This window comes from Scomber scombrus, chromosome 6 (assembly GCF_963691925.1).
Source record: "Scomber scombrus chromosome 6, fScoSco1.1, whole genome shotgun sequence".
Lineage (NCBI taxonomy): Eukaryota > Metazoa > Chordata > Actinopteri > Scombriformes > Scombridae > Scomber > Scomber scombrus.
The window spans coordinates 24,315,179-24,342,136 of NC_084975.1; the positions used below are offsets into that span (position 1 = coordinate 24,315,179).

At 38.3% G+C, this 26,958-nt stretch overlaps 3 protein-coding genes across 3 annotated transcripts; 1 reads left to right on the forward strand and 2 right to left on the reverse strand.

Annotated features, from left to right (window-relative positions):
• The first annotated feature begins 1,304 nt into the window (after window positions 1-1,304).
• best1 (bestrophin 1) lies at window positions 1,305-10,659 on the forward strand. The gene is made up of 9 exons (XM_062421558.1): window positions 1,305-1,456; window positions 6,534-6,628; window positions 6,783-7,016; window positions 7,625-7,779; window positions 7,905-7,982; window positions 8,308-8,460; window positions 8,562-8,642; window positions 8,736-8,887; window positions 9,558-10,659. The coding sequence occupies exons 1-9, from the start codon at window positions 1,305-1,307 to the stop codon at window positions 10,657-10,659; spliced, it is 2,202 nt and encodes a 733-aa protein (XP_062277542.1).
• Window positions 10,660-11,444: 785 nt separating this feature from the next.
• fth1b (ferritin, heavy polypeptide 1b) lies at window positions 11,445-18,514 on the reverse strand. The gene is made up of 5 exons (XM_062420328.1): window positions 18,505-18,514; window positions 13,532-13,635; window positions 13,296-13,442; window positions 12,420-12,545; window positions 11,445-11,871 (listed from the first exon to the last, which is right to left on the reverse strand). Exons 2-5 carry the CDS (start codon window positions 13,631-13,633, stop codon window positions 11,713-11,715), a joined length of 534 nt encoding a protein of 177 aa, XP_062276312.1. The 5' UTR covers window positions 13,634-13,635; window positions 18,505-18,514; the 3' UTR covers window positions 11,445-11,712.
• Window positions 16,588-26,932, reverse strand: incenp (inner centromere protein). The gene is made up of 20 exons (XM_062420327.1): window positions 26,897-26,932; window positions 26,105-26,253; window positions 25,844-25,954; window positions 25,049-25,737; window positions 24,880-24,925; window positions 23,866-23,935; window positions 23,624-23,750; window positions 23,471-23,510; window positions 23,221-23,308; window positions 22,969-23,109; window positions 21,050-21,159; window positions 20,841-20,961; window positions 20,513-20,617; window positions 20,082-20,245; window positions 19,796-19,916; window positions 19,210-19,284; window positions 18,479-18,514; window positions 18,315-18,377; window positions 18,046-18,196; window positions 16,588-17,638 (listed from the first exon to the last, which is right to left on the reverse strand). Exons 2-20 carry the CDS (start codon window positions 26,242-26,244, stop codon window positions 17,466-17,468), a joined length of 2,571 nt encoding a protein of 856 aa, XP_062276311.1. The 5' UTR covers window positions 26,245-26,253; window positions 26,897-26,932; the 3' UTR covers window positions 16,588-17,465.
• Window positions 26,933-26,958: the final 26 nt, after the last annotated feature.

Sequence of the window (26,958 nt, forward strand, 5' to 3'; positions counted from 1 at the left end):
GAGGAGATCAGGCTCTTTTCTTTGCAGGCTGTCACGCTAAAGGAATTTCTTTCTTTGAGATATCAAGTGTACACATTAGTTAGGAAACAGTATCATACAAGTATCAGACTTCCGAGATGACTTAATAACAAAATATACAAAGAGTACACTCACCAAAGTAGTCAGAACTGATTCTTCAGTTGTTGCCAGTGCATCAAAATCTGTAAAAACTGCTGAAATTGAGCTTTGAATAGCTGCTGGAGAGTTTAGGAAGTTCAACCCTGTCTGCACTTCGCCCTGCTGCTGGTCTCCTGGTTAGACAGGAAGGGTTAATCACTAACACCTTCTGGCTAGGAACAACTCAGCTGTACACATTTCTACCAGCAGAGGGGGTGACACACAGTCTCACCTGATCCACAGTTTTCCATGATTAAATACTAAATGATGCTTTAAAAGAAAAATAATTAGTTTTCCTACCAGAAGTTTACTCAGATCCAGAAATTATGTTAAAAAGTGTGTGTTTGTAATACAGAAAGAGGCAGAGAGAGGTGATAGTGCATATATGCGTGTTAAACGTAGAGGGGAAATTTCTGAAAATGGTTTCATAAAGTCATATTTCAACAATCTTAAAGCCATCTGTGCAGTATTCATGCCTTAAACCAACCTAGTTGTGGCAGTGTGTGTGATTTGTTCGGATTAACAGGACCCGGACTTCACAATGCAGCTTTGTTGCTGAAACAGATTAAGACATCAAGTGACCGGAGGTGCCTTGCTCTCTTTTTCTTTCCTGCTTTCCTTTCTCCAACATTCTCCTCCTGTTGACACACTCCTCAGCAGCCGCAGTGAGTACGATGGCCAGACGTTTCCACATCCAGGGGTAAGTGTTTGAGTCTGTAAAATTGACCTTTTGTGACCCTAATGTATTGTAATTGTAAGTGTAGCCCTGCTAACATGTCCTCAGACTTAGTGGTGTATTTTAGTTCTAAAAATGATGAAGATTTTTATTTTTAAATGATTATTCAAGTCATTTAGTGAGTATATGGGATTATGAGCTCTGCTTTGTACTTTAACACAATAGGAGTGACTGACTCCAAATGCATGGATTATAAAGTAAAGCACATATCTGGAATAGCTGACCCTCCTGTTTTGTTTTGCTCTGTACTTCTAGATGAGACCAAGCTGGCCTTATGAGATCCAGGTCGACTGAGATCCAGGTCGAATGCTGACTGAGTTCAGACGAAGCACCAAAAACAACATCACGCTGGTTTCCTTCATGTCAGGCCACAGTCAGCGAGAAAGTTGGTCAACAAGCAGCAGCAGCAGCAATGACAGTCACCTACTCTCGCAGGGTTGCAGATGCAGGTCTGGGGACCTTTTTTCACCTGCTCCTGCGCTGGAAGGGCAGCATCTATAAACTGCTCTACAGAGAGCTCATCATCTTCACTCTTCTCTACTACTTCTTCAGTATTGTTTATAGGTACTTCAGTATTGTTTATAGGTACTGCAGTATTGTTTATAGGTACTGCAGTATTGTTTAGAGGTACTCCAGTATTGTTTAGAGGTACTCCAGTATTGTTTATAGGTACTTCAGTATTGTTTAGAGGTACTGCAGTATTGTTTATAGGTACTTCAGTATTGTTTATAGGTACTTCAGTATTGTTTATAGGTACTTCAGTATTGTTTATAGGTACTGCAGTATTGTTTAGAGGTACTGCAGTATTGTTTAGAGGTACTGCAGTATTGTTTAGAGGTACTCCAGTATTGTTTATAGGTACTTCAGTATTGTTTAGAGGTACTGCAGTATTGTTTATAGGTACTTCAGTATTGTTTATAGGTACTGCAGTATTGTTTATAGGTACTGCAGTATTGTTTAGAGGTACTCCAGTATTGTTTAGAGGTACTTCAGTATTGTTTATAGGTACTGCAGTATTGTTTAGAGGTACTCCAGTATTGTTTATAGGTACTTCAGTATTCTTTATAGGTACTCCAGTATTGTTTATAGGTACTTCAGTATTGTTTATAGGTACTTCAGTATTGTTTATAGGTACTGCAGTATTGTTTAGAGGTACTGCAGTATTGTTTAAAGGTACTCCAGTATTGTTTATAGGTACTTCAGTATTGTTTATAGGTACTGCAGTATTGTTTAGAGGTACTCCAGTATTGTTTATAGGTACTTCAGTATTCTTTATAGGTACTCCAGTATTGTTTATAGGTACTTCAGTATTGTTTATAGGTACTTCAGTATTGTTTAGCGGTACTGCAGTATTGTTTAGAGGTACTGCAGTATTGTTTAGAGGTACTGCAGTATTGTTTAGAGGTACTCCAGTATTGTTTATAGGTACTTCATTATTGTTTAGAGGTACTGCAGTATTGTTTAGCGGTACTGCAGTATTGTTAAGAGGTACTCCAGTATTGTTTATAGGTACTTCAGTATTCTTTATAGGTACTCCAGTATTGTTTATAGGTACTTCAGTATTGTTTATAGGTACTTCAGTATTGTTTAGCGGTACTGCAGTAAAGTTTATAGGTACTTCAGTATTGTTTAGCGGTACTGCAGTATTGTTTAGAGGTACTGCAGTATTGTTTAGAGGTACTGCAGTATTGTTTAGAGGTACTTCATTATTGTTTATAGGTACTTCAGTATTGTTTATAGGTACTGCAGTATTGTTTAGAGGTACTCCAGTATTGTTTATAGGTACTTCAGTATTCTTTATAGGTACTCCAGTATTGTTTATAGGTACTTCAGTATTGTTTATAGGTACTTCAGTATTGTTTATAGGTACTGCAGTATTGTTTAGAGGTACTGCAGTATTGTTTAGAGGTACTCCAGTATTGTTTATAGGTACTTCAGTATTGTTTAGAGGTACTGCAGTATTGTTTATAGGTACTTCAGTATTGTTTATAGGTACTGCAGTATTGTTTATAGGTACTGCAGTATTGTTTAAAGGTACTCCAGTATTGTTTATAGGTACTTCAGTATTGTTTATAGGTACTGCAGTATTGTTTATAGGTACTGCAGTATTGTTTAAAGGTACTCCAGTATTGTTTATAGGTACTTCAGTATTGTTTATAGGTACTGCAGTATTGTTTAGAGGTACTCCAGTATTGTTTATAGGTACTTCAGTATTCTTTATAGGTACTCCAGTATTGTTTATAGGTACTTCAGTATTGTTTATAGGTACTTCAGTATTGTTTATAGGTACTTCAGTATTGTTTATAGGTACTGCAGTATTGTTTAGAGGTACTCCAGTATTGTTTATAGGTACTTCAGTATTCTTTATAGGTACTCCAGTATTGTTTATAGGTACTTCAGTATTGTTTATAGGTACTTCAGTATTGTTTAGCGGTACTGCAGTATTGTTTAGAGGTACTGCAGTATTGTTTAGAGGTACTGCAGTATTGTTTAGAGGTACTCCAGTATTGTTTATAGGTACTTCATTATTGTTTAGAGGTACTGCAGTATTGTTTAGCGGTACTGCAGTATTGTTAAGAGGTACTCCAGTATTGTTTATAGGTACTTCAGTATTCTTTATAGGTACTCCAGTATTGTTTATAGGTACTTCAGTATTGTTTATAGGTACTTCAGTATTGTTTAGCGGTACTGCAGTAAAGTTTATAGGTACTTCAGTATTGTTTAGCGGTACTGCAGTATTGTTTAGAGGTACTGCAGTATTGTTTAGAGGTACTGCAGTATTGTTTAGAGGTACTTCATTATTGTTTATAGGTACTTCAGTATTGTTTATAGGTACTGCAGTATTGTTTAGAGGTACTCCAGTATTGTTTATAGGTACTTCAGTATTCTTTATAGGTACTCCAGTATTGTTTATAGGTACTTCAGTATTGTTTATAGGTACTTCAGTATTGTTTATAGGTACTGCAGTATTGTTTAGAGGTACTGCAGTATTGTTTAGAGGTACTCCAGTATTGTTTATAGGTACTTCAGTATTGTTTAGAGGTACTGCAGTATTGTTTATAGGTACTTCAGTATTGTTTATAGGTACTGCAGTATTGTTTATAGGTACTGCAGTATTGTTTAAAGGTACTCCAGTATTGTTTATAGGTACTTCAGTATTGTTTATAGGTACTGCAGTATTGTTTATAGGTACTGCAGTATTGTTTAAAGGTACTCCAGTATTGTTTATAGGTACTTCAGTATTGTTTATAGGTACTGCAGTATTGTTTAGAGGTACTCCAGTATTGTTTATAGGTACTTCAGTATTCTTTATAGGTACTCCAGTATTGTTTATAGGTACTTCAGTATTGTTTATAGGTACTTCAGTATTGTTTAGCGGTACTGCAGTATTGTTTAGAGGTACTGCAGTATTGTTTAGAGGTACTGCAGTATTGTTTAGAGGTACTCCAGTATTGTTTATAGGTACTTCATTATTGTTTAGAGGTACTGCAGTATTGTTTAGCGGTACTGCAGTATTGTTAAGAGGTACTCCAGTATTGTTTATAGGTACTTCAGTATTCTTTATAGGTACTCCAGTATTGTTTATAGGTACTTCAGTATTGTTTATAGGTACTTCAGTATTGTTTAGCGGTACTGCAGTAAAGTTTATAGGTACTTCAGTATTGTTTAGCGGTACTGCAGTATTGTTTAGAGGTACTGCAGTATTGTTTATAGGTACTGCAGTATTGTTTAGAGGTACTTCATTATTGTTTATAGGTACTTCAGTATTGTTTATAGGTACTGCAGTATTGTTTAGAGGTACTCCAGTATTGTTTATAGGTACTTCAGTATTCTTTATAGGTACTCCAGTATTGTTTATAGGTACTTCAGTATTGTTTATAGGTACTTCAGTATTGTTTAGCGGTACTGCAGTATTGTTTAGAGGTACTGCAGTATTGTTTAGAGGTACTGCAGTATTGTTTAGAGGTACTCCAGTATTGTTTATAGGTACTTCATTATTGTTTAGAGGTACTGCAGTATTGTTTAAAGGTACTGCAGTATTGTTTAGAGGTACTGCAGTATAGTTTATAGGTACTGCAGTATTGTTTATAGGTAGTGCAGTATAGTTTAGAGGTACTGCAGTATTGTTTATAGGTACTTCAGTATAGTTTATAGGTACTGCAGTATTGTTTATAGGTACTCCATTATAGTTTATAGGTACTTCAGTATTGTTTAGAGGTACTCCAGTATTGTTTATAGGTACTTCAGTATTGTTTATAGGTACTTCAGTATTGTTTAGAGGTACTGCAGTATTGTTTAAAGGTACTTCAGTATTGTTTATAGGTACTTCAGTAAAGTTTATAGGTACTTCAGTATTGTTTATAGGTACTTCAGTATTGTTTAGAGGTACTTCAGTATTGTTTATAGGTACTTCAGTATTGTTTAGAGGTACTGCAGTATTGTTTATAGGTACTTCAGTATTGTTTAGAGGTACTGCAGTATTGTTTATAGGTACTTCAGTATTGTTTATAGGTACTGCAGTATTGTTTAGAGGTACTGTAGTATTGTTTAAAGGTACTGCAGTATTGTTTAGAGGTACTGCAGTATTGTTTAAAGGTACTTCAGTATTGTTTATAGGTACTTCAGTATTGTTTATAGGTACTGCAGTATTGTTTATAGGTACTTCAGTATTGTTTAGAGGTACTGCAGTATTGTTTATAGGTACTTCAGTATTGTTTAGAGGTACTGCAGTATTGTTTATAGGTACTTCAGTATTGTTTATAGGTACTTCAGTATTGTTTAGAGGTACTCCAGTATTGTTTAAAGGTACTTCAGTATAGTTTATAAGTACTTCAGTATTGTTTATAGGTACTTCAGTATTATTTAGAGGTACTTCAGTATTGTTTATAGGTACTTCAGTATAGTTTATAGGTACTTCAGTATTGTTTATAGGTACTGCAGTATTGTTTAGAGGTACTGTAGTATTGTTTAAAGGTACTGCAGTATTGTTTAGAGGTACTGCAGTATTGTTTAAAGGTACTTCAGTATTGTTTATAGGTACTTCAGTATTGTTTATAGGTACTGCAGTATTGTTTAAATGTACTGCAGTATTGTTTAGAGGTACTGTAGTATTGTTTAAAGGTACTGCAGTATTGTTTAGAGGTACTGCAGTATTGTTTAGAGGTACTCTTTTAGGGAATACACTGAGCACGGTCCATCAGTCTGCAGAGTGACTATAGTCTAGACTCTAGACTATATTCACACATTTTATTAGCTTTTTTGCCAATATTTGTGAGTTTCAAAAATACCAGATAAAGATAAATTGGACATATGAGGACCTTCAGAGAATCCACAGTTTAGGAACAGTATAAATTTCACTTTCATTTTTAGCAATAAAGCAGGCTATACTAATTAAATAGTATAAGGACAGTCTGTTTACATCAAAGTTTCAATATAACAACTACTGTTGTCTATTCATAAGAGTAACATTTGACATCCTCAAATGGGGGGTCTGTATCTATTTAGGGGTCCTTCACGTGAGAAATGCTGGAAACACAAGGTTTAGTGTATCTTCTAAAGCACAAGTTATGTTAAGCAGTGTGATACAAGGTCTAGTCACAGAGCTCATCTCAGGGACTAAGCAGTTGTTGTTTTCCACCAGGTTCGTGTTCGATGAGGACCAGAAGAGGCTGTTTGAGAAGCTGGTGATATACTGTGACCGCTACGCAGAGCTCATCCCAGTGTCCTTTGTTCTTGGTGAGTTGATTGTTTCACTCCTTTAACTAGACCATTATTCAAATTGTAATCTAAATGTGGACAATAGTTGTGTATAAATTAAAATTCATGGAAACCATCACAGGAGGTTGGCATCTAATTCCATAATTGTTTCTTTCTTTTCTTTTTTTGTCAGGTTTCTATGTAACCTTGGTGGTGTCCCGTTGGTGGGGTCAGTTTGAGAATGTCCCCTGGCCCGACCGCCTGGCAGCTTTAGTAGGTGGTCATGTTCGTGGAGCTGACGAGGCCGCCAGACTGACCCGAAGAACTCTGATGAGATACGCCAACCTCTCTGGCGTGCTCATCTACCGCTCTGTCAGCACAGCCGTCTACAAGAGGTTTCCTACCATGGAGCATCTGGTGCAGGCAGGTACGATGTGGCACTAAAACTGCTAGGGCTCAACCAATATATCAGTCAGCTGATATTATCGGCCGATATTGGCCTATCACAGATATATTGGTATTGGTGTTTATGATGTCCTATTTTTTTTATTTTTTTATTTTTTTACATTGTGTAAGCAACATTATATGTAAAAGAGATCTATTTTTTTAAATTCAAGTTTCATGTGTTTTTTTGGTCTATGAGTTTTTTATTTATAGTTATTTATAATTATACATTCCCAGTGAAATTTACTGCTTCCATACACTGATGTCATTTTATACAATAAAGTTTGTTAAACTGTAAAATATTATACCTCCATTACATATCTTTGACACAAGCATTTGATTATCACATTTGAGGGATCACTTCTAAACTGAGGTGGTGATTCTGGACCATCAGGTTCAGGCTCAGTCTTTCCATCTGGTGTGGTTGAACATGTGCTTGTACATGCTACTACTTGGTGATGTAATGTCTGAGATTATGAGCTGAGGTCTGGCCGCTGACCAGGACTGAACACATAAAAGGCAAGCAATTTAAATTCCTTCTTAGAAAGGGCCATTTTGACTACTTTTACCTTCACACTCTGTCACTTTCAGGTTTGATGACGTCAGAGGAGCTGAGGCACCTGGAGTACTTGCCCTCTCCTCATAACAAGTTCTGGGTTCCCTGCATGTGGTTCGTCAGCCTGGCTCTAAGAGCCCGGACTGAAGGTCGCATCAACAACGACGTGGCTCTGACAGCTATTCTCACTGTAGGTCTTCATGTGCTTTTGTCAGTGGGCCGAAAGAGCCTGAACATCTTTACATTGAGCAGATTGTAGCTTGAAAAACATTTTTTAAATGAGTTTTTTATGTCCTGCTTTTCTTCTCTGTTCAGGAGTTGAATAGTTTACGGGCAAAATGTATGAAGCTGTACGGTTATGACTGGATCAGCCTCCCTCTTGTCTATACTCAGGTGTTGTTGATATAGTGTGGTGTGACTGACACCGATGGTTTACCAGTAGAACAAAGATTTTGTAAATTCAATTTAGTGACAAACATGCAATGATTAGGTGTTGAAAAATACTGCAAATGACACTGACGCTGTGCTAATATTAGGCTACAAAATATTATTGCCCAATAATCATTGAATACCTGAAATTGCTACGTAATTTTAATCAAAATTAGCAATCAAACCTACCAATATAGCATGTAATCAGCAAATTAAACCAATTAAACAAACATTACCGTACACACTAGCTGTGAGACATTTCCAGACTTGACTCATGTATTTTCATTAGGTGGTGACAGTGGCTGTCTACAGCTTTTTCCTGGCTTGTCTGATTGGACGACAGTTTTTGGATCCAGCTCAAGGCTACCCTGGTCATGATCTGGACTTCTACCTGCCAGTTTTCACCCTGTTGCAGTTTTTCTTCTATGTTGGTTGGCTGAAGGTGAAACACATCAGATTATGCAGGTCATGTGATATTTATTCTGCTCAGGGTTTGAAACATTTGTCCATCTCTGATTTATATTTTTCTGTTCTTGGTTTCAGGTGGCTGAGCAACTCATAAACCCTTTTGGTGAAGATGATGATGACTTTGAGACCAACTGGCTTGTTGATCGCAATTTACAGGTTTGGATCCAAACTAAACTATTTCAAATTTTTTCATCATGCATAAACAGTAGCTGTCTTTTTCACCTTGCTGTGGTTTCCATTGTGTCTCAGGTCTCCTTGTTGTCTGTGGATGAGATGTACGACAGCCTGCCGTTGGTCGAGAAGGATATGTACTGGAACGAGTCCGAACCTCGGCCTCCCTACACTGCTGCCAGTGCTGAACACTGTAAACCCTCCTTCATGGGCTCAGCACTGGATATCAGGTTCAGTTATGTTTTTATTTTCTGGCAGACAATTCCTAACAGGGAACATATGGTGTTAATTTCCAGCTCTATATTTTTATTCTGACTCCACTGGAGTAGCTTTGCATGATTAACAGTTGATAAAACCCCTTATTTATCGTATACTGGCCCTTTATGGAGCTCCTCAGTTCAGCCTCAGTCTCTTAACAGGCAGTCTTAGCTCCTGTCTCTTTAAGGCCCACTCAGTTCTGATTGGCCAGCTTTCAGGAAGCCTGCAGAGGGATCGCTGTAGAGTCGTGTTAAGTTACCGTTGATGCAAACCCAACATGTCCTGCTTTACTAGTTAAAATTAAAAGCTTTTAAGTGATTAAATAACATTAGACTTTTATTGTATTGAAATGAAATTTGTACTTCACTGAATAAGCAGAGCTTCTCTAGCAGCTAAAGACTGGTTGACACAACATATAAACTATATAAACACAACCATATAAAGATTCGAACATTGGGTCAGGCTGAAAGTACAAAAACTTGCTGGACGTGCTTTTTACTCACAGGGATAACTTCTACATACATTAACCTGATTACTTGACACTTTTGCCACATTTCAGGAACCTCCAACATTGTAACATGACTGTAAATTAGGAAAAGCATAATAAGTCCCCTTTAAAATGTTTTTTTTAATCTACATCAGTGTTCCTAAGGAGGACATGGAGTTTCAGTCCAATCTGGAGCAGATCAAAGAACACGAGGAAGCAAACTACTCCACACCACTGATTGGAGGGCTGGGCCGCCTTCTCGGTGTCCAGTCCCCTAACTTTCCTCGCTCCTCCAGGGTCTCTCTGCTGCGCCGCCGCCCTGGAGCTCCGCTAAGTCGCTTCCCCCTTTACCTGCACACAGAGGCTCCATCACCTTTGAGCCAAGCCCGCCAGCCCTTGAACCATGAGCGAGATCCAGACTATGCCTTCTCCACCATGCCCCTGTACGAGAGGTCGGGTTTCTACAGCTGCCCACAAACACCCATCCACTGCGTGCCCCCTGCGGTGCCCCGTCCTCGACCCGCCCGGAGAACTCAGAATGAGTTTGATCGCAGCTGCAGCTCTCTGGCTCCTCCAACGGTGGGTTCACAGTTGCTGCCTCCTGACACCCCCAACCACATCCCCCCACCGCCCTCCTCTGCTTTCCCCTGGCTGAGTGAGGATGGTGAGGTGCCTTGTGCCCCGACCTTCTCCTTCCCTGATCCTCCAACTGAACTCTGTCCAATATCTAAACTCAGACCTGGACATGGCTTACTGTCTCGCCGCCCTCCACCTCCCCGCCTCACTCTGGACACCTTGCCATCGGCCGAGAGCCACCCTGGACCCCTGAGTGCTCGGGCACAAGGAAGTGGAGGGGAAAAGGTGTTCTCATTCACTCCTCCCTCTCGCCCAGCAGCAGCAGCAGCAGCAAATCCCAGTAATCCCAGCAGCAGCTCTAGCAGCATTAATGCAACAAGCACCAACAGCACTGGCACAACAGGAAGTCTCTGCAACGGCATAAGTCTCAGTAATTTTAGCAACCACGGGAACTTCAGCACCAACATGAGAGCGAGCAACGGGGGCACCAATGGCAGCCAGAGCAATAACATGAACACAGTTTCCACTTCCGCGTCATCGCAGCAAGAAGCCAATCAGCCAAACTCACCCAATGATTCAGGAATCTCATTGGCTGAAGGGGACCTGCTGGGCGTGTTGGTGGATGGAGGGGTGAACAAGGCGGCTGGGGGAAGGGAGCAGGACTCAGAAAAGGAGGTGTGACTGTTCTTGCATTTTTGGCATTCAAAATATTTCACACAAATAGGTACTGAACTATGTTAAATCTGAAATGAATTATAGTCAACCAGAGCCCTGCACACAAATCAAGTATTTGCTGCTAACACTGAGTTAATCTCCACTTCCTGGTCTTACAGAACAATTAACCTACTTGTGAAGCAAAGTTTTTCTTGTTTTTCTTTTTACACAGTTAAGGTGCTTAACTGTGTAAAAAGACAAACAAGAACAACTTTCCAGCTTCCTCTGAAACTCAGAGACAAAGAGACTAAATGTGCATATTTTAAAACTCTTTAGTCCTCTTAGCATTGTTTCCATCAGTGTACTCTTTAATATTAAGTATCATGTTATGCTTCTTTTGTCATTTTAACCAGGAGTTTTGTTTTTTTTCAATAAAAAAATTAAAACCTCAAAACCTGTTTACTATTTCATTGTATTATTATATACAGAAACTGTACGATTAAGCTATAATTCACCGAATATATTTAAAAGCATCAACTTAAGTCACCATATGTAAGTAACCCACAAAGCACAAGTAATGAAAGTCATAAACCTGATTAAAAAGGAGCCATTCATGTTCACAGACAGTTTAGATTTATTATTATATACACACACATGTATTTATTATAAAAGCCTATAAATATTTCAGTGACACAGTCCAGCCGGCATACACTTAGTGCTCAAAGAGAAGCAAATGTTTTATTTTTTTAATTACCACAAACTTCAACTTGGACATCAAATTGTACTTGTTTTAGGCATCACACATTAGAACATATTCAAAAGATAAATAATTAAAGATTTCCTCAGTCTTTATTTGTGCATCTCTCAAATGGTTTTTAAATCTGGAATGTAATGGGAAGTGAAGTGGCAGGTCTCCAGTTTAGAGAGCTATGTGTGGCTTTTGCAAACTAAGTTGATTGACAGATAACTAACAGAAATAATGCAGTGGTATCTGAATATATATACAGTATATGTGAAGGACGGGGGGGGCTGACTGACATGCAGAGGTGACCAGGATGATCATCAGTGTTACAGTGTCATTTAACTGCCTTCTTCAGCCATGGTGTGTTTATCAAAGAGATACTCAGCCATGCCTGTCTGTGGCGCTCCCATACGCCGCAGGTTTGAGATCCAGTCAGCGAGCTGTTTGATAGATTTCACCTGCTCATCCAGAAAATGTGTCTCAATGAAGTCGCACATCTGTGGGAAAACAAAAAAGACAAAGACACGATGTTGAATCTTACTGAACTCTCATATCCAAATTAAGATTCGGCTCCTCACTTTTAAAATCCTCCATAACCTGGAACCCATTGGATCTTTCTGAACTTGTTCATATCTACACACCCTCCCGCACTCTCCGATCTTCTTCTGCCATCCAGCTCTCAGCTCCATCTGCCAACTTAACCACCATGGGGTCAAGAGCCTTCAGCCGATCTGACCCCCGCCATTGGAACTCTCTCCCACCAGACATTCACACTTCTGACTCTGTCTCCACCTTTAAATCGTGCCTGAAAACACACCTATTCCAAGTGGCATACTCTGTCTCACACTGACTATGTAATCTCATATTTATTTATTGTACTAACTTCTACTTCAATGTTTGCTGATTTTACGACGTTTGATGCACTGCTGTTTGTTTTATGTGTGTCTTCTAAGGTGTCCTTGAGTGCTTTGAAAGGCCCCTATAAATAAAAAGCATCAATATCCTTCAAATGACCGGCACTGCACGCTCTCTCAGTGCTGCTTACATGAGGATCATTGTGTTCAGTCGCCATTTTCTGCAGATCCAGCAGGGATTGGTTTACACTTTTCTCCAGCTGCAAAGCACACTCCAAAGCCTCCAGGCCGCTGCCCCACTCATCCCTGTCGGGTTTCTGAGGTAGAAACATAGAAGAGAAATTAATTTAGAAAAGTGGAGATTGTCTTTGGCCCTTATTCAACATTGATGTTAGAAAACATCACATTTGTTTTAAGTAAAAACTTTAAAAACTGGAATTTTAATACATATGGGTTTTGTAGTTTTAGTCAGAGAAAAAGACGACATCGATTTGGGCTTAGTAATTAGTCACAGACATTTTCACTTTGACCTTTTATTGCCACCCAAAATTATCAGGGTCATTGCGCCAGAATGCTGTAGAAACAGAGTGGAGAAGAAAGCGCCCTGGTGGTTGAGTGGTTAGCGTGCATGCCACATAATTGCAGCGTCCCGGTTCAAATCTGGCCAGGGACCTATGCTGCAGGTCATTCCCTTCTCCCTGTTTCCTGTCAACCTTTCTGCCAGCTACTGACTAAATGAAGGCAAAAGAAAGCCCAAAATAAATCTTAAAAGAAACAGGGTGGAGGGGACCTTGATGAAGGCCACAGGCCGAAACGCATTGGTCTGTGAATAAAGTTCTCCTGTACTACAAGTGTTGCTGGAGCTTTGACTTTCTTCAGACTTTTTTCCTCCTCCATGCACCTTGGAAGTAGGTGAAGTTGTGCAGGAAACCTCCACCCTGTTCCCCCCAAAATCATCATAAAAATAACCAATACATGAATTAACAATTACATCATGAATTGCTACTTGTGCTGCTTTTGCACTAAATTCACAATAAGACGCTGTAACACTGTTAATTACAACATACCCTGATGTCCTGAAGGAAAATCCTGCCTCCCCTCTCATTCTGCAGACTCATCAGCTTCTCTGCGTGCACTCGCTCCTCTTTGGACTGGTCACCGAAGAACTTTGCAAAATTTGGTAGAGATTTATCATCCCTATCAAAATAGTATGCCTGAAGAAAAAAAAAAGATAGAAAAGCTGCTGAAAACACCACAGCACTGAGCAGAAAAGATGCTCTGCTTGTTTCAAAGTGTTTCTTACCATAGAGAGATAAACATAAGAAGCGTACAGCTCCAGGTTTATCTGTCTGTTGAGGGCAGCCTCGCAGTCCTGGTGGAAGTTTTGCCGAATTTGCGAAGTCATTTCTGTTTTAATCAAAGTAATGAAGACATGAATGTGGGCACATGTCCATGAGAGTCTGCTGTTGGTCACATGTAAGGTAGTAAATTGTTGGATATCAATATAATGAGCGAGTATAAAAAGAAAATGCTAATCAAAGACTTAGACTTTGCTTTGTAACCTGGTGCTTTAAAATCAGCTGATGCAGTTTGTGTTGAATCATGCTGACATCAGCTGATGATACTTTCTCTCCTTCATTATCCCTGCAAACATCAGCCTGTGTCTTTGAATCTCCTGCTACATTCGACTAACATACCTCTCAAAAACAGCTACTAAATGCAAATCAGCTGACAGGTGGAATAACGAACTACAGTAACCCTTACTGACAGAATCGGGTCACCCAGTTAACAAAAACACTCATTTTCTCCTCTCACTTACACCTTGTAGTATCCACCTTTGCAGATAGTTTCAGGTGTATTTGATCTGAGATATCGGTCTTTACACAGACCTCACTGTGATCACTTACCAATAATCAGGTGCTTATATGGACAATGAAAGAGGTTAGTCATATCAAGTGGATATCTGCCATATTTATAGTCGTTATAGCATCAAATTCCTTCTTTGTGTTTCCCTGTTGAGCTGCGGTGAAAGTTTAGTAATAACAAGAGGGGCTTTGGCACTAAAAAGACTAACATTGAAAGATATCTACTTGATTTGACTCATTTGGACGGCTGAAGCTTCATATTAGCTTCACATAAAATTATATAAGACATTTTTGCACAGAAGAAGGAGGCCTGTGGATTTTGGCCTCCATCTCTTACAATTGTAAATGAATAATGAAGGGATCTGCTAATGTTGAGTATGAACAGGAGGAATGAGTATGGCAAGAAAATATGTTTCAAAATTTTAATTTTGGTGCCTGATTGTTGTTTTCAAAGAAAGACTTGAAACATTATGAAAACGTCCTTAAAAAGGCCACAATGACAGTCATATTGATTGAGTCAGACTGACCTTCATCACAATAAGCGACTGAAAAGCCTAAAAAAAAAAAGATCTAACATGATTCAATGAGGGACTGGGCCATAAAAATGCAATAGAACTGAGGTGATTTAACTGATTACTTGTTAACAGTTACTAATAAATCATTTAAAAGGCTGAAGACATGAAGCTGATTCACAGTAACACCTCAAAGCACCACCAGATAGTTGTAAAATGTGTTTTAATACACAGGCGAACATTGTAACATCAGCTGCTACGAGGTTTGTAATGAGAAAATGACCGTGGTGATGATGTTAGGTGTGTTAGTGTAGCCTGTAACAAGACTTTATTTCATTAGCTCGTTAAGTTACCTCGGCAACAGAAACAGCACATACAACACCACAGATAACACTTTATAAGATGGATGAAAGGCTGAGTGGAAGTCAGGTTGTGATGTGTGTAGACGCACCTGTTTTGTCGGTGTGAAATTTAGCTGCAGAGTCTGTCGGTATCAATACAATAAGCTGCAGCTGGAGACGAGCTCACGTTACCGGAGCGACGCACAGCCAGCCGGAGACGTGCCCACGTTACCGGACCGACGCACCGCAGGACGCGACGCATGATGGGTTTAAAGGGGCGAAGAGACCCGAGGAGCTGTTTCTGTTCAACATCACAAATTAAAGATATAAACTGGAAAAGGGGCTTGGATTTAGGCTAAGTACTGTATCACAAACAAAGCTAAAGACTTTAAAATCCTACATAAAATTGTAATTATCGAACTGCCAATGTGATGAAAATAATCCTGTAGCCTAAGTCAAAAATAATGAGATACTAATAACTCATAAGGTAAGTCATTATTCTGAGATACTAAGTCATTATTCTGAGACACCAAGTCATTATTTTGAGTTACCAAGTCATTATTTTAAGATACTTCATTATTTTTAGTTACCAAGTCATTATTTTAAGTTACTAAGTCATTATTTTAAGTTACTAAGTCATCATTTTGAGTTACTAAGTCATTATTTTAAGTTACTTAATCATCAATTTGAGATACAAAGTCATTATTTTGAGTTACTAAGTCATTATTTTAAGTTACTAAGTCATCATTTTGAGTTACTAAGTCATTATTTTAAGTTACTTAATCATCAATTTGAGATACAAAGTCAAAGTCATTATTTTGAGTTACTAAGTCATTATTTTAAGTTACTAAGTCATCATTTTGAGTTACCAAGTCATTATTTTAAGTTACTAAATCATCATTTTGAGACACCAAGTCATTATTTTAAGATACTTCATTATTTTTAGTTACCAAGTCATTATTTTGAGACACCAAGTCATTATTTTAAGATACTTCATTATTTTTAGTTACCAAGTCATTATTTTGAGATACAAAGTCATTATTTTGAGTAACCAAGTCATTATATTGAGATACTAAGTCATTATTTTGAGATAGTATATCAAAATAATGAGAAACTATCTCAAAATAATGAAAAACTAAGTCACTATTTTGAGAAAGTTAAATAAATAGCTCCAAAAAAATAAAATTGTATCTTGAATTATTAAAAATATAACCATCGGCATAAAGGGTCAGCAACATCACAGCCTGGACCAGCATTTGTGAATGTGAATTGGTTTAGAAATTAATGAGTCAGAATATGGGTTACAATGTGATGTATTTAAAAGCGTGTTATATTACCCATTATGTCAAATCTGCATCCAAATAAATGTAGGAGTAAAAAGTGCAGTATTTCTCTTTGACATGTAGTGTTGAGCATTTTACTTAACACTACTTGAGTAAACATACTTAGTTACTTTCCACATCCAACTATCATTAACACATGTGATATATTTCATACTATGACAGCTCAAAATGCCCCTCAGGTGTTGTAAAATCTGATCAAAAACTGCAACCTACACATCATTTTTGGGTAATCAACCAATTTTAATGTATTGTAATAAATCCCAAACATGGGACTTCTACTATCATTTACGCAGTCATTATACACACTATACAAATTTAAAAAACAATAACCAAACTTTCAAACATTCACAACTCCACTGAGTTATGACACACACCCACATCCACAAGAGAAAGCATCAACTTCACTTACATCCATGATATTTTACAGACTAGTAAAAAAGGAAGAAAAAAAAGAAAAGAAAAGAAACGTGGAGGTTGTCGACCCCTCACCCAAACAAGGACTCGCTGAGTGGATCTTGACCAGAAGGATCACAGGCTGTTAAAAGTGCAGAGAGGTTATCGGCTCCCATCTCCCCTCTGTAGAGACCCTGCACTGTTTGCAAACAGTGCAGCAAACCCCACGACACTCTCTGATCAGAGGCCAGGTGGAGGGACTCAGACTACAACCTGAGACGTCACTGACCACACCGAACTAGATTCAGCAACAGATTCATCCCCAGCAGCATTTTTTTTTTTTTTTTAATTTACAAAGTGTGTGTGTGTGTGTGCATGCTCTGACACCACATATACACACACTCCCTGGACGGTGAATTACCAACATCTGGCACTTAAAACACCTTGCTTCTTTATTAATTAAAAGTCCTGCAATCTGTGTTTTTTCTTAATGAGTGACACCTGCTTCAACCTACTGATCCAGAGCTTCACTAGAAGTCTTTGTTGAAGGGTGAACCCGAACCCTCTCCGACCTCACAACTGTTTTTATTTTAAGTCTGAATTTATTTTAATGTAAATTTGTTTCCTTTTTTTTTTTTTTTAAACCCGACTGAAAATTTCCAATATCTGCGCATCCTGTGCAAATATTAATAAAGTCTCTTGAATCCCATCTTAACTTTATTAGAAATATTTTTAAAAAACAAACTTTATACAGTACTACATTAAAATCCGTGTACACAGACGTTAGTTTTTAACTGGAGGCGAGTGCCACACAGCGGAGCTCGTACGCTTGAAGTAACGCGGCTTGCTCTTGTAAAAGATGTTTTCCAGTTTTGGGGCCTCAATCGCTCCGAAGAACGAGTCCATGTCGGGAGGGTTGAAGTACTGCTTCATGATAATCTGCTGCAGATTGTGACCTGGAAGAGAAGAAAAAAAACATTAAAATACTATTCGTTTAATACTTAAGAGCAAAGAAACTGGAATCACATTGAGATAACAGCCAAACCCCAAACATGTCTGCTACAAACAGCTAACACGATGCTATCTCTGCTAATGTTGGCTAATGTTTCTGAAGTGTGATTTTCGCCAAAAATGGAATAAGGAGCAGGGCAGAGCTGTTAACGTTAAAACTGCTTCCACAAGCCCATGAAAAACTGCAGGAGATGATAACGACTGCAGCCTACGTTAGATCAGATAAACACACTCGTTTAACATTTGCTATTTGGGTAAAAGTTTAACAAATAATTGACTTGGTTTCATGAACAACAAAACGCCAGAAGTGTACCATAAAAATAAATTATAATTAAAATAATTCCTTTCATACCTTCTGCCCAAGATGGGATCGGTTTCCTCGGAGCAGACTCGTCATCAGTCGAGTCGTCGCTGTTCTGATCCATCCCGTAATCTTCAGCACTTTTGGAAGTAATCGGTTTGTTTCCGCCTTTTGGAGTGATGACGTACGACTGTGGAGATTTCTGCAGAGGAAGATAGAACACATTTTATGAGCCTTTATTCTGGTACAAGATTTCTATCATGTGTTGAGATTGAAATCAGAGGAGTATGTGTGCCAAAGGTGCATAAATTAAAATGTACCTCAATATCCATGGTCACATTGAGACCACCACCTTTTCCTACAGGCGTGCTCATTACAGAGCGCTGCGAAAAGATGAAGAACAAACAGTAAATACTACTTTCATCGAGATCTCTAAACATGCTTTAGGCTTATGGTCAAAACTGATAAATTATAAAAAGGTTACCTCGATATCCACAGTTACATTCAGGCTAGCAGCGGCCTTCAATTCGTAGGAGCAGAGGCAAAAAAAAAGGGAAAAGTACAAAGTTTAGTTAATACATCATAGTAAGATGTCCTCTGTGTATGTATGTATGTATGTATGTATATATATATATATATATATGCACACACATATATATCTCTGAAGAACATCACTGATAAAATGACCAAAAAGTTATTTCCCATGGCTACCAATACATGGATATCTACAATATTACATCTATAAAAATCTGTTTATGACTACTAGATATCTACTATAGAGATATGCAGATAGAGAACACTACACTACAAAAGACTCGCAAAAAGGCTGAATGTGAAAGGTCCAACTTTTTAGAGATCAAAAAGAAAATTAAATGTTTACTGAGCTGAGAAATAAGTGTAATGTAAAATGGCACTTTTTAAGCTAATTTATGATTTGCTCTATGCTTTAGAATTAAAATCAAACACTCTGTGACATGATGAACTACATAACATCTTTTTTTTGCACCACATACAATTGCATCATATTGTGTTGAATCAAACTGTGCAATATTACTCTGGAGTTAGTGGATAATAAAACAATCTGCATGACTTAATGAAGTAAGAAAATCTGAGTCGTGTGAAACATCTTTAAAATTAAGAATTAACCCTCAAGTTAACTTTCAACAATGTTCAAAATGCGTCCGAGCTTGTAAGTGTGATCTCCCAGCAGCTCACCTTTGCAGCCTGTTTAGCAGCAGCTTCTCTCTCTTTAGCAGCTTTCTCCTCTGCAGCCAACCTCTGCTGCTCCTCCTGCAGGGACAAAAAGCTCATCAACAACCAGGCGGCTCAACAGCAGAAGTGATGACTTGTATATGAGTGGACTGTTTATCCAGAGTGATTACATTAAGGTTAAAGCTTCCCGACCCAATTCAAAATCAAACTAATTTACTAAAAACTGTGCCGCTAATCAACGATACCTCTTTTTAAAAGTTAATTTTTGTTTTACGATCTTCTCTTTTGTACTTTTTAAATGCGAGAATCTGAGATCTGAGAAGTTTTAAGACCTGTTACATATGTGTCCTTTGATAATGTGTCACAGCTGGATTTTATGATAATTTAATTTAAGGTGCCCAGACACACAGATTTTGGGTGAAGTATCATTTTAAATAAATGCCACGTCTCTACTAGGGAGACCTGTCGCCACTTCAACAAGTTATTTTTCCTTTCCCTTTTCCAATGTTTCTGCACTATAAAAATGGGATTCTTTTCGATTCCTAAAACAATCACCATTGGTACACGTGGTAAAGACATAATATCTTACCCGTTTTCTTTTTTCCTCAAGCGCCTTTCTTTTCTCCTCCAGTTCTCTCCTCTCTTTCTCTCTTGCTGCTCTCTCGACTTCCCGTTGAAGAGCGAGAGCTCTTTCTCTATCCAATCGCTCCCTAAAAAATAATAATAATCAAAAGTCAAGTCAATAAAACAAATTCTGAACACGTAAACATGTTCGTATTTCGGCCTTCATCAGCGTTACCAGGTTCAAAGATTATTAGGCTACATGGGTTATAGTGTTGGTTGTTATACATCTACTGTTAAAGACAATAAATAACCTTTCAGCAGCAACTTGTCGCTCTCTCTCAAGCTCTCTCTCACGCTCCTGTTCCCTCTTCAGCTCCAGAGCTCTGCGGGCTTCGGCCAGTTTACGAGCTCGTAGTTCCTCCTCCTCCTCGGCCTTCTTCTTGGCCAGTAACTCCTGCTGACGTTTCTCCTCCTCCTGAAGTTAGAGACAAAAAAGAAAAGCGTCAGTAAATCCTGATCACACTGTGCAACAAAACAATTTAATTATTAAAAATATTTTCCCTACATGATGGGATCATTTTTTGGAAGTAAATCTAAACATCTACATATCGCTATGTATTACATATAGTCTGTCGTGTTATCATTCAAAGCAGCGGGAGATCGATGCCGATTAATGATACACGATGATATGCACCCCCAGCTACAGAAGTAAGAATAAAATCATAAATGAATATCGTCTCACTGCCTGAAGCTTCTTTCTAGACTCTTCTTCCAGCTTCCGTTTCTGCTCGATCTCCTCCTGGCGTTTCACGGCCAACTTCTTCTTGGCCTTCTCATCCGCGTGACGCTGCATCAACACAGCACAAGATCAGTGAACGTTAGACGAAAGGATTAAATCTGTTTTTGAAAGATGTTTTTTGGGGAATTTTTCCTTGATTTGATAGCAACAGTAGAGACAGACAGGAAACAGAGGAAGAGAGGGAGTGACGTTGCAGTTATGTTTTCCCTCATAACCAGTTGGCCAGCTCCAATCTGCTATGAAGTGAATATACATTAAATAAATTTAGTACCTTGTCATTTTTCTCATCAATCTGAGCCATTTTTTGCTCAACCTTCTTTTTCTGTTCTTCTTTCCTCTGCTCTTCTTTTATTTTGGCCTCATACACTCTTCTTAGCCTCTCATCCCTCTTCCTAGAACACAAATTCAATTAAGTTATATTTTGAACAATTGATGAACAAATCACTCGTATGTTCAGTCAGACTGTATAATAAATTTAACCTTTTAAGTTCATCCTGCTTCTTTCTCTTATCCTCCTCCATTTTCTTCAGTCTTTCCTCCTCTTGTTCCTGCTTCTTTTTAAGTGCTTCCAGTTTGTGACGCTCTTTTGTCTAAGAAGAGAGAAAACAAGTTCAACTTAAATAGGAAAAGGCACGCTCACCGAAACAGTGAACACAAACTTAGTGAAAACAGGTGGAAAATATCACAAAAATCCAAAGCAGCAGGTGGAGTGCATTAGTGTGGAAACAGATCCTCCTAAAGAAAAAACACCAGATAGTAGAAGTTAGCAGATGAAGACTGTGGACCTAGAAGAGTTTAATCAAGTTTGTCTTCACACCAATCAACTAAAGGACCTTTGAACACTTTGACCTCTGAAATTCTGTGTGAACAACTTCAACTGAGCAAGAAGCCCAAAACTTGACATGGAAAGAGTAAAATACAAACTGAGACACATTTAAATGATCAATCACATTTGAAAGTTATCTTAGAAGATTTTTGATAAATCATCATCAGTAATGTGAATATAATGACAGAAAATTACATCACTTCACTGTTATTCAGCCTTTAAAACCAAAAAACTAAAAAAGACAATTACATCGATATCACATAGATATCCAAAAATTAAGATGATAACTAGTTTCATATCACAAATATAATATTGATAAAGCCCTAATTACCTTGTGAGAGTTGCTAAATAACATTTAATTACAAAAACAAGTTACTCTAAAAAAAAAAAAGATCCAACCCAAAATGACAGAGAGAACATACTCTCCTCACACAGCACACCGTCTGTGGGGAGATCTCCAACATCATTATAATGTGATCTTTGGTTAAAATGGATTTTCACTTCAATTTCTATTTCAGATCTAATTATGTTTTGGAATCTACGAGTGAGGTTACCAAAACTACTGTAGGTGGGTTTTTTTATTCTTTTTGGAAGGGTTGTTAGAATAAAATGCAGCAAGGGGATGAGCATTAGTGACCCAGAAGATGCTATCAACTAACAAGTGCAGCCAGGGGGGTGTTCGGAGGTGAAATGTGTGGTGTAAAGCCCCTTTCACACCTGAATCCTGCATAAAAATGTGGCTCGAGGATCAGATATTAATTGTTCAAATGTGCTACAGGTCTGCTCGCTATATCAACAAATCAAAATGTAGAGAGTCTGGCATCGAACCTTTACAGAGAAACATCCACTGCTGTTCACAATGGAGGCCGAGACTTACAAAAATCTAACTAAATCCTAAATTATGTGCAGAGTGTTTTATGAGAGACTGACCACAGATTATTTATGGTCTAACCTGGATGTGAGAAAGGGGCTTATATCTAAAAGGTAGGTTGTAACATTTAATCAAGCTGCACATTCAATTATTAAAGACCACCAAATGCCCACAAACAACACACAGTGCTCCAACATTAAACTTACCACTATACCAGAGCTCAACTGGAGAGGGGAGAAAAAAAAAAACAACAACATCCAAGTAAGAGGACCAAAAGATTTGATTTCTCAACACAAAATGTGAGCTGTAATATTTTTAAAACTTGGTACTCAAAGGTTTAATAGAGATATTTGACTGCATCATTGTGGGCTATATCACCTGACTTATATTTTTACTTGTTTGTCCCCCCCAAAAAACAAGATTCTGGTTTTAGGGATGCAAATTATTTCAAATTAAATAACTGATAACAATTACAGCAGAGGTTGTGCCGATATAAAACCGTTATACGTTTTCAATTTACTGCAATAGAACATACTCAGTTTTTGTCTGGTGGTGTTTAGAAAGTATTCCCTGCTGTGTAATTAAGTTCAAAAAGTTATTTTAAAAAAGTAACGACAAAACAAACGGTAACAAAGGTGAATATTTTCAGCTTTATGGTGGAGCTTTGTTAAGTTACAAAAATGACTTAAGTGTTCGACTAACCTTATTGTCGATCTTCAGAGGAGTTGTGTGCTTAATGAAGGACTTGATAACACCAGTACGCCCGAGGGAATTGGGAGTCATCATGAGCATCTGATTCTTTTGCACGGTGTGGAGGAAAGATCTCATATTGGGCCTGATTGCCTATTTATTTAAAAAGAAAAAATAGTTTAAAAACATTCCTACTTGATAAAGAAAGCATTATTTTGATTTTTAAACATTTTCACGTAACCCAGCTTGATTAAAGCAACTTACGCTTTGGCTTTTCTTGGGAGGAGTCATCCTCTTTGAGGGACTTTCCTCTACAGTATCTGGTGCTTTGCGTTTGGTGCTCTGACTTGACCTACAGACAAAGAAGAAGTTTTAGTCAACACAAAATGTATCCGGAAACAAATTCAAAATATTAGTAATGATTCTCCACAGCTTTCTTTATTACAAAGAAACCAATCCAGACAGCCTATGTAATCCTCATAGCAGACGCGTAAAAGTACACACAGGCCCTCACCTCCGTTTTGACTGTGAATTTTGTTGCTTGTCAGCGACAACTGAAACATAAACAGAAAACATTTAGCACATGCAAGATGTTTTTCTATGCAAAACTGTTAAATCAGGTTTATATTTAACAAGAATCAGATGATAAAGTGAAGGACACTCTTACCGGCTCTCCTGTCGGGAGTGTTCAGTTTTGGCTCGGCAGCAAGCAATACCTGATGTGCCAGTTTGGGAGAGTGTGCAGCCACAGAGCGAGTAATACGTCCAACAGATGGATTTATTTTCTGCTTAACCTACACATTTGATACGAATAATGCGGAGAGAATAAAAGAAACATCAGCTGATTAATGACGAAAGACTAAATTCAGCTCTAAAGTGTGACATTTGTGGACAAAAACTTCTTCATACCTCTGGAGTTTTGTTAGATTCATCAGCTGTTGCATCGACCTCTGTGTCTGCAGTCACAGCCTCGGACTGTCTGTAGCAGCAAATTAAAAAAAAAGAAATCCAGTAAGAAACATTTAAAGTAAAAAAAGAAGCTTGATTTCACGTGCAGTCATCTGTGGTCACTGTTTAAAAAAGCTGCTATAGCCCCAGTGCTCTCATTAAAGCCTCATCAACTGATATAGGCTTTTTCTTGTCATATCAAAACGGTGAAAAAAAAATAAAATTCAGGAATCAACGTTTAATTAAAAAAAAAAAAAAACTACTACAATCTTAATGTTGCAGCCACAAACATAAAACAATGGCAACAAAAGATGAATGATGCGTTCATTATGGAAAACATCACAGCTAAAATACAGCTGAAAATTGACAAGAGGGTTGACATTTATTTTCCTGTAACCATCAAGAAATATATTAATCCATGCAAAGAAAAAATTTTAGCTGGAGCTGCACTACACCTCTTGCAGGTGACACTGATGTTAGGCCTTGCCCAGTTTTGTTTATTGTAGAAAGGTGGGAGCGATGGACTAGAACTAGACCTCCTTCCCATGCTTAGATGGTTGAGAGATGTTCTGTTTCACTTAAAGTTGGTAAAAAAAATTAAATACACCCTACAGGGCTTCAAGTCTAAATACTATGAAGTGTGGAGCCCTTTCTTAAACTATTTTGATAACATGAAAAATGTAAATGATTAGGGGGATTAATTGAATTAGCCTCTAGATGAATTGATACTGAAGAGGAAGTACTTTATAATAATAATAAAAAAGAAAAGGTGTACAGAATTATTATAATCATTATTATTGTTTTTATTATTATTCCCTATATACCTATGACGCTTGTGCTTTCTGTCTGTTTTTTTTGCCCAATTTATTGCAACAATAGAATGTTGGGGAGGGTATGTTGTGGGGATTGTGTTTGTCTATATGATAAATACCAATAAAAAGAGTATACACAGAAAACATTTTAGTCTTTACTTACGGCTCTCCATCCTCTTCCTCCTCAGCAGACTCCATGCACGAATCATCTACAATAAGAAGAAATAGCAAAATATCATAGACTGTTTAATGAGAATCAGAGTGGAGGAATGGTAACATTATTATTTTTTGCATTTTAGGTCATAATGAGGAAAACACAACGCATTTCTCACCAACACTGCTGCTACACGTTGAGTTGCCCATGCGAGTCTTCTTCCTCTGAAGCATAGAACGACGTGAAGCACGGCGAACAGACTCCTGTGTCATGCTGTGCCGCAGACCAGCCAGGGAGTGGCGGACATTGAGAGAGCACCGCGTGGAGCTCCGCCGTGAGCTCTGAGCTTTGCCAGCTATCGTTATTTTAGCAGCTGTGCGGCCAGGAGAGCACTCCGGCTTTTTGGCAAGCTCGGCAGACATGCGGTCTGTTGCGGAGATGCTCACAACAACCTTGGGTGAAGGTATCTTGGGTGGAGGCTGGGAAGTGCTTTGTGGTTCATCCAGCTCAACCTTGGAATTATTCGCCTCTCTATTTGTATCCACCTCTTCAAGCTCCGCCACTTCAGGCTCTGTTTGTTTGTTTTTACGGGTGGTGCGTTTTGGCTCAACTCCTGCATTGTTCACCTCTCTATTTTTATCAACCTCTTCATCCTCTACCAGCACCGGCTTGTACTGCACCTCTTCATTTGACAGGCTCACATCCCCGCCCACCTCGGTCTTTGTCTGTTTGTTTTTGCGGGTGGTGCGTTTCGGCTGTGTGGTCACTCCGGAGGTGGAAGCCTCTGGAGGGGTTTCTTCTTCAGCAATGAAGTTCAGCGACTTGATAGAAGTGCCACGAAGATTACTGCGCCTTCCCTTTGAAAATCTGGACAGCAAAGAGACATTTTTAGAATAATAAAACATGTAACACGTTTAATTAAGTTCAGGTTTAAAGAAATGTGACAATGAAACCGGTAATGAAAGCAACAAACCTTCGCTTGGCTTGATTTTCTTCCTGGCGCCCTAAAGATACACGCTTCCTTCGGCTATTCTTTTTCTGTGATGGTGTTTTTGGCATTAATTCAGGCTCAGCATTGAAATCTCTGAAATTAAAAAGAAACAACTTCATCAGTAAAACACTGAAGACAATTTAAGAGACACACCACACATGACAACAGATTTCTGAAGATGGAAACCTGTGAAAGAGATCTCAAAATGTGGGCAATGTTTTAAAGACTTTACTTTGAGCTCACCTTGAGAACATCCGGTTGGCTTCTTGTTGGATCTCCTCAAGCCAAACCATGTGGACATTATCGATGTCATCGATGAATTCTTGCGTTTTGCCACCGAACAGTTGCATGAGCGACTGTACGGATGATAGTATGGCGCTCATGGTGGCTGCCTGAGGGTGAGATTGCTCTATTAAATCGGGACAAGCTGGGACATGTTTAAGAAAGCAGAACGAATAAAAAAGGTCAGAGTGGTGTATTCAACTTCAATGTACATTCTGATAATATGGAGACACCAGTTTAATTTTTCTTTCAGTGTAGTAGTATCTTCCGTTTATTCGGATTGAAGCCATTTAAAAACAATGAGCTCAAAGCTACCAAATGTGTTTAATTTTTCTTTCACTGTTAATGTGCTTGAATGAGTAGTTGACGCATGCGTAGTATCTTCCGTTTACGCGGATAGAAGCTATTTAAAAACAATGAGCTCAAAGCTACCAAATGTGTTTTTAAGCTAACGTTACTGTGCCACTGTCTCATCGTGTAATAACACAACTAAAGCAGGAGAAAGTCAGTCTCACACAAACCAAGACTATTTAAAATATGATGTTAACTCAAGGTTTGCTCACGTTTCCCTGGTAACAAGTTAGCTTTGATAAAAGTGAACACTCCATTTTTATCAATGAGCATGCAAAGACCAAAAAGTTAAAAGTACTTCGGAAACACAATAAGTTAGTTTATAGCAGTAGCTGAGTTGACTGCAATGTTTTTATTTCCAGCTAATGTTAACTGAGCCAAGCAAAAGTCATTTCTTTTTACCTTTGATGTCCGAGTTTCTGAAATTGAATCCGATGGTCGCCGCTCCGTTGATTTTTCAAATA

Bases quoted from the DNA above. Each gene is read 5' to 3' on its own strand.
- best1 (XM_062421558.1), top strand. From the start codon at position 1,305: ATGACAGTCACCTACTCTCGCAGGGTTGCAGATGCAGGTCTGGGGACC. The intron at 7,780-7,904 runs GTAGGTCTTCAT...TTCTCTGTTCAG, and splicing joins CTCTGACAGCTATTCTCACT to GAGTTGAATAGTTTACGGGC. The intron at 8,888-9,557 runs GTTCAGTTATGT...AATCTACATCAG, and splicing joins GGCTCAGCACTGGATATCAG to TGTTCCTAAGGAGGACATGG.
- fth1b (XM_062420328.1), bottom strand. From the start codon at position 13,633: ATGACTTCGCAAATTCGGCAAAACTTCCACCAGGACTGCGAGGCTGCC. The intron at 12,546-13,295 runs GTATGTTGTAAT...TTTCTACCTCAG, and splicing joins TTTTCCTTCAGGACATCAGG to AAACCCGACAGGGATGAGTG. The intron at 11,872-12,419 runs GTAAGCAGCACT...GTTTTCCCACAG, and splicing joins CTGAACACAATGATCCTCAT to ATGTGCGACTTCATTGAGAC.
- incenp (XM_062420327.1), bottom strand. From the start codon at position 26,244: ATGAGCGCCATACTATCATCCGTACAGTCGCTCATGCAACTGTTCGGT. The intron at 20,618-20,840 runs GTACTAAATTTA...GTGTTGATGCAG, and splicing joins TTGATGAGAAAAATGACAAG to CGTCACGCGGATGAGAAGGC. The intron at 18,515-19,209 runs GTGAGCTGCTGG...TACGAATTGAAG, and splicing joins CTGCTAAACAGGCTGCAAAG to GCCGCTGCTAGCCTGAATGT.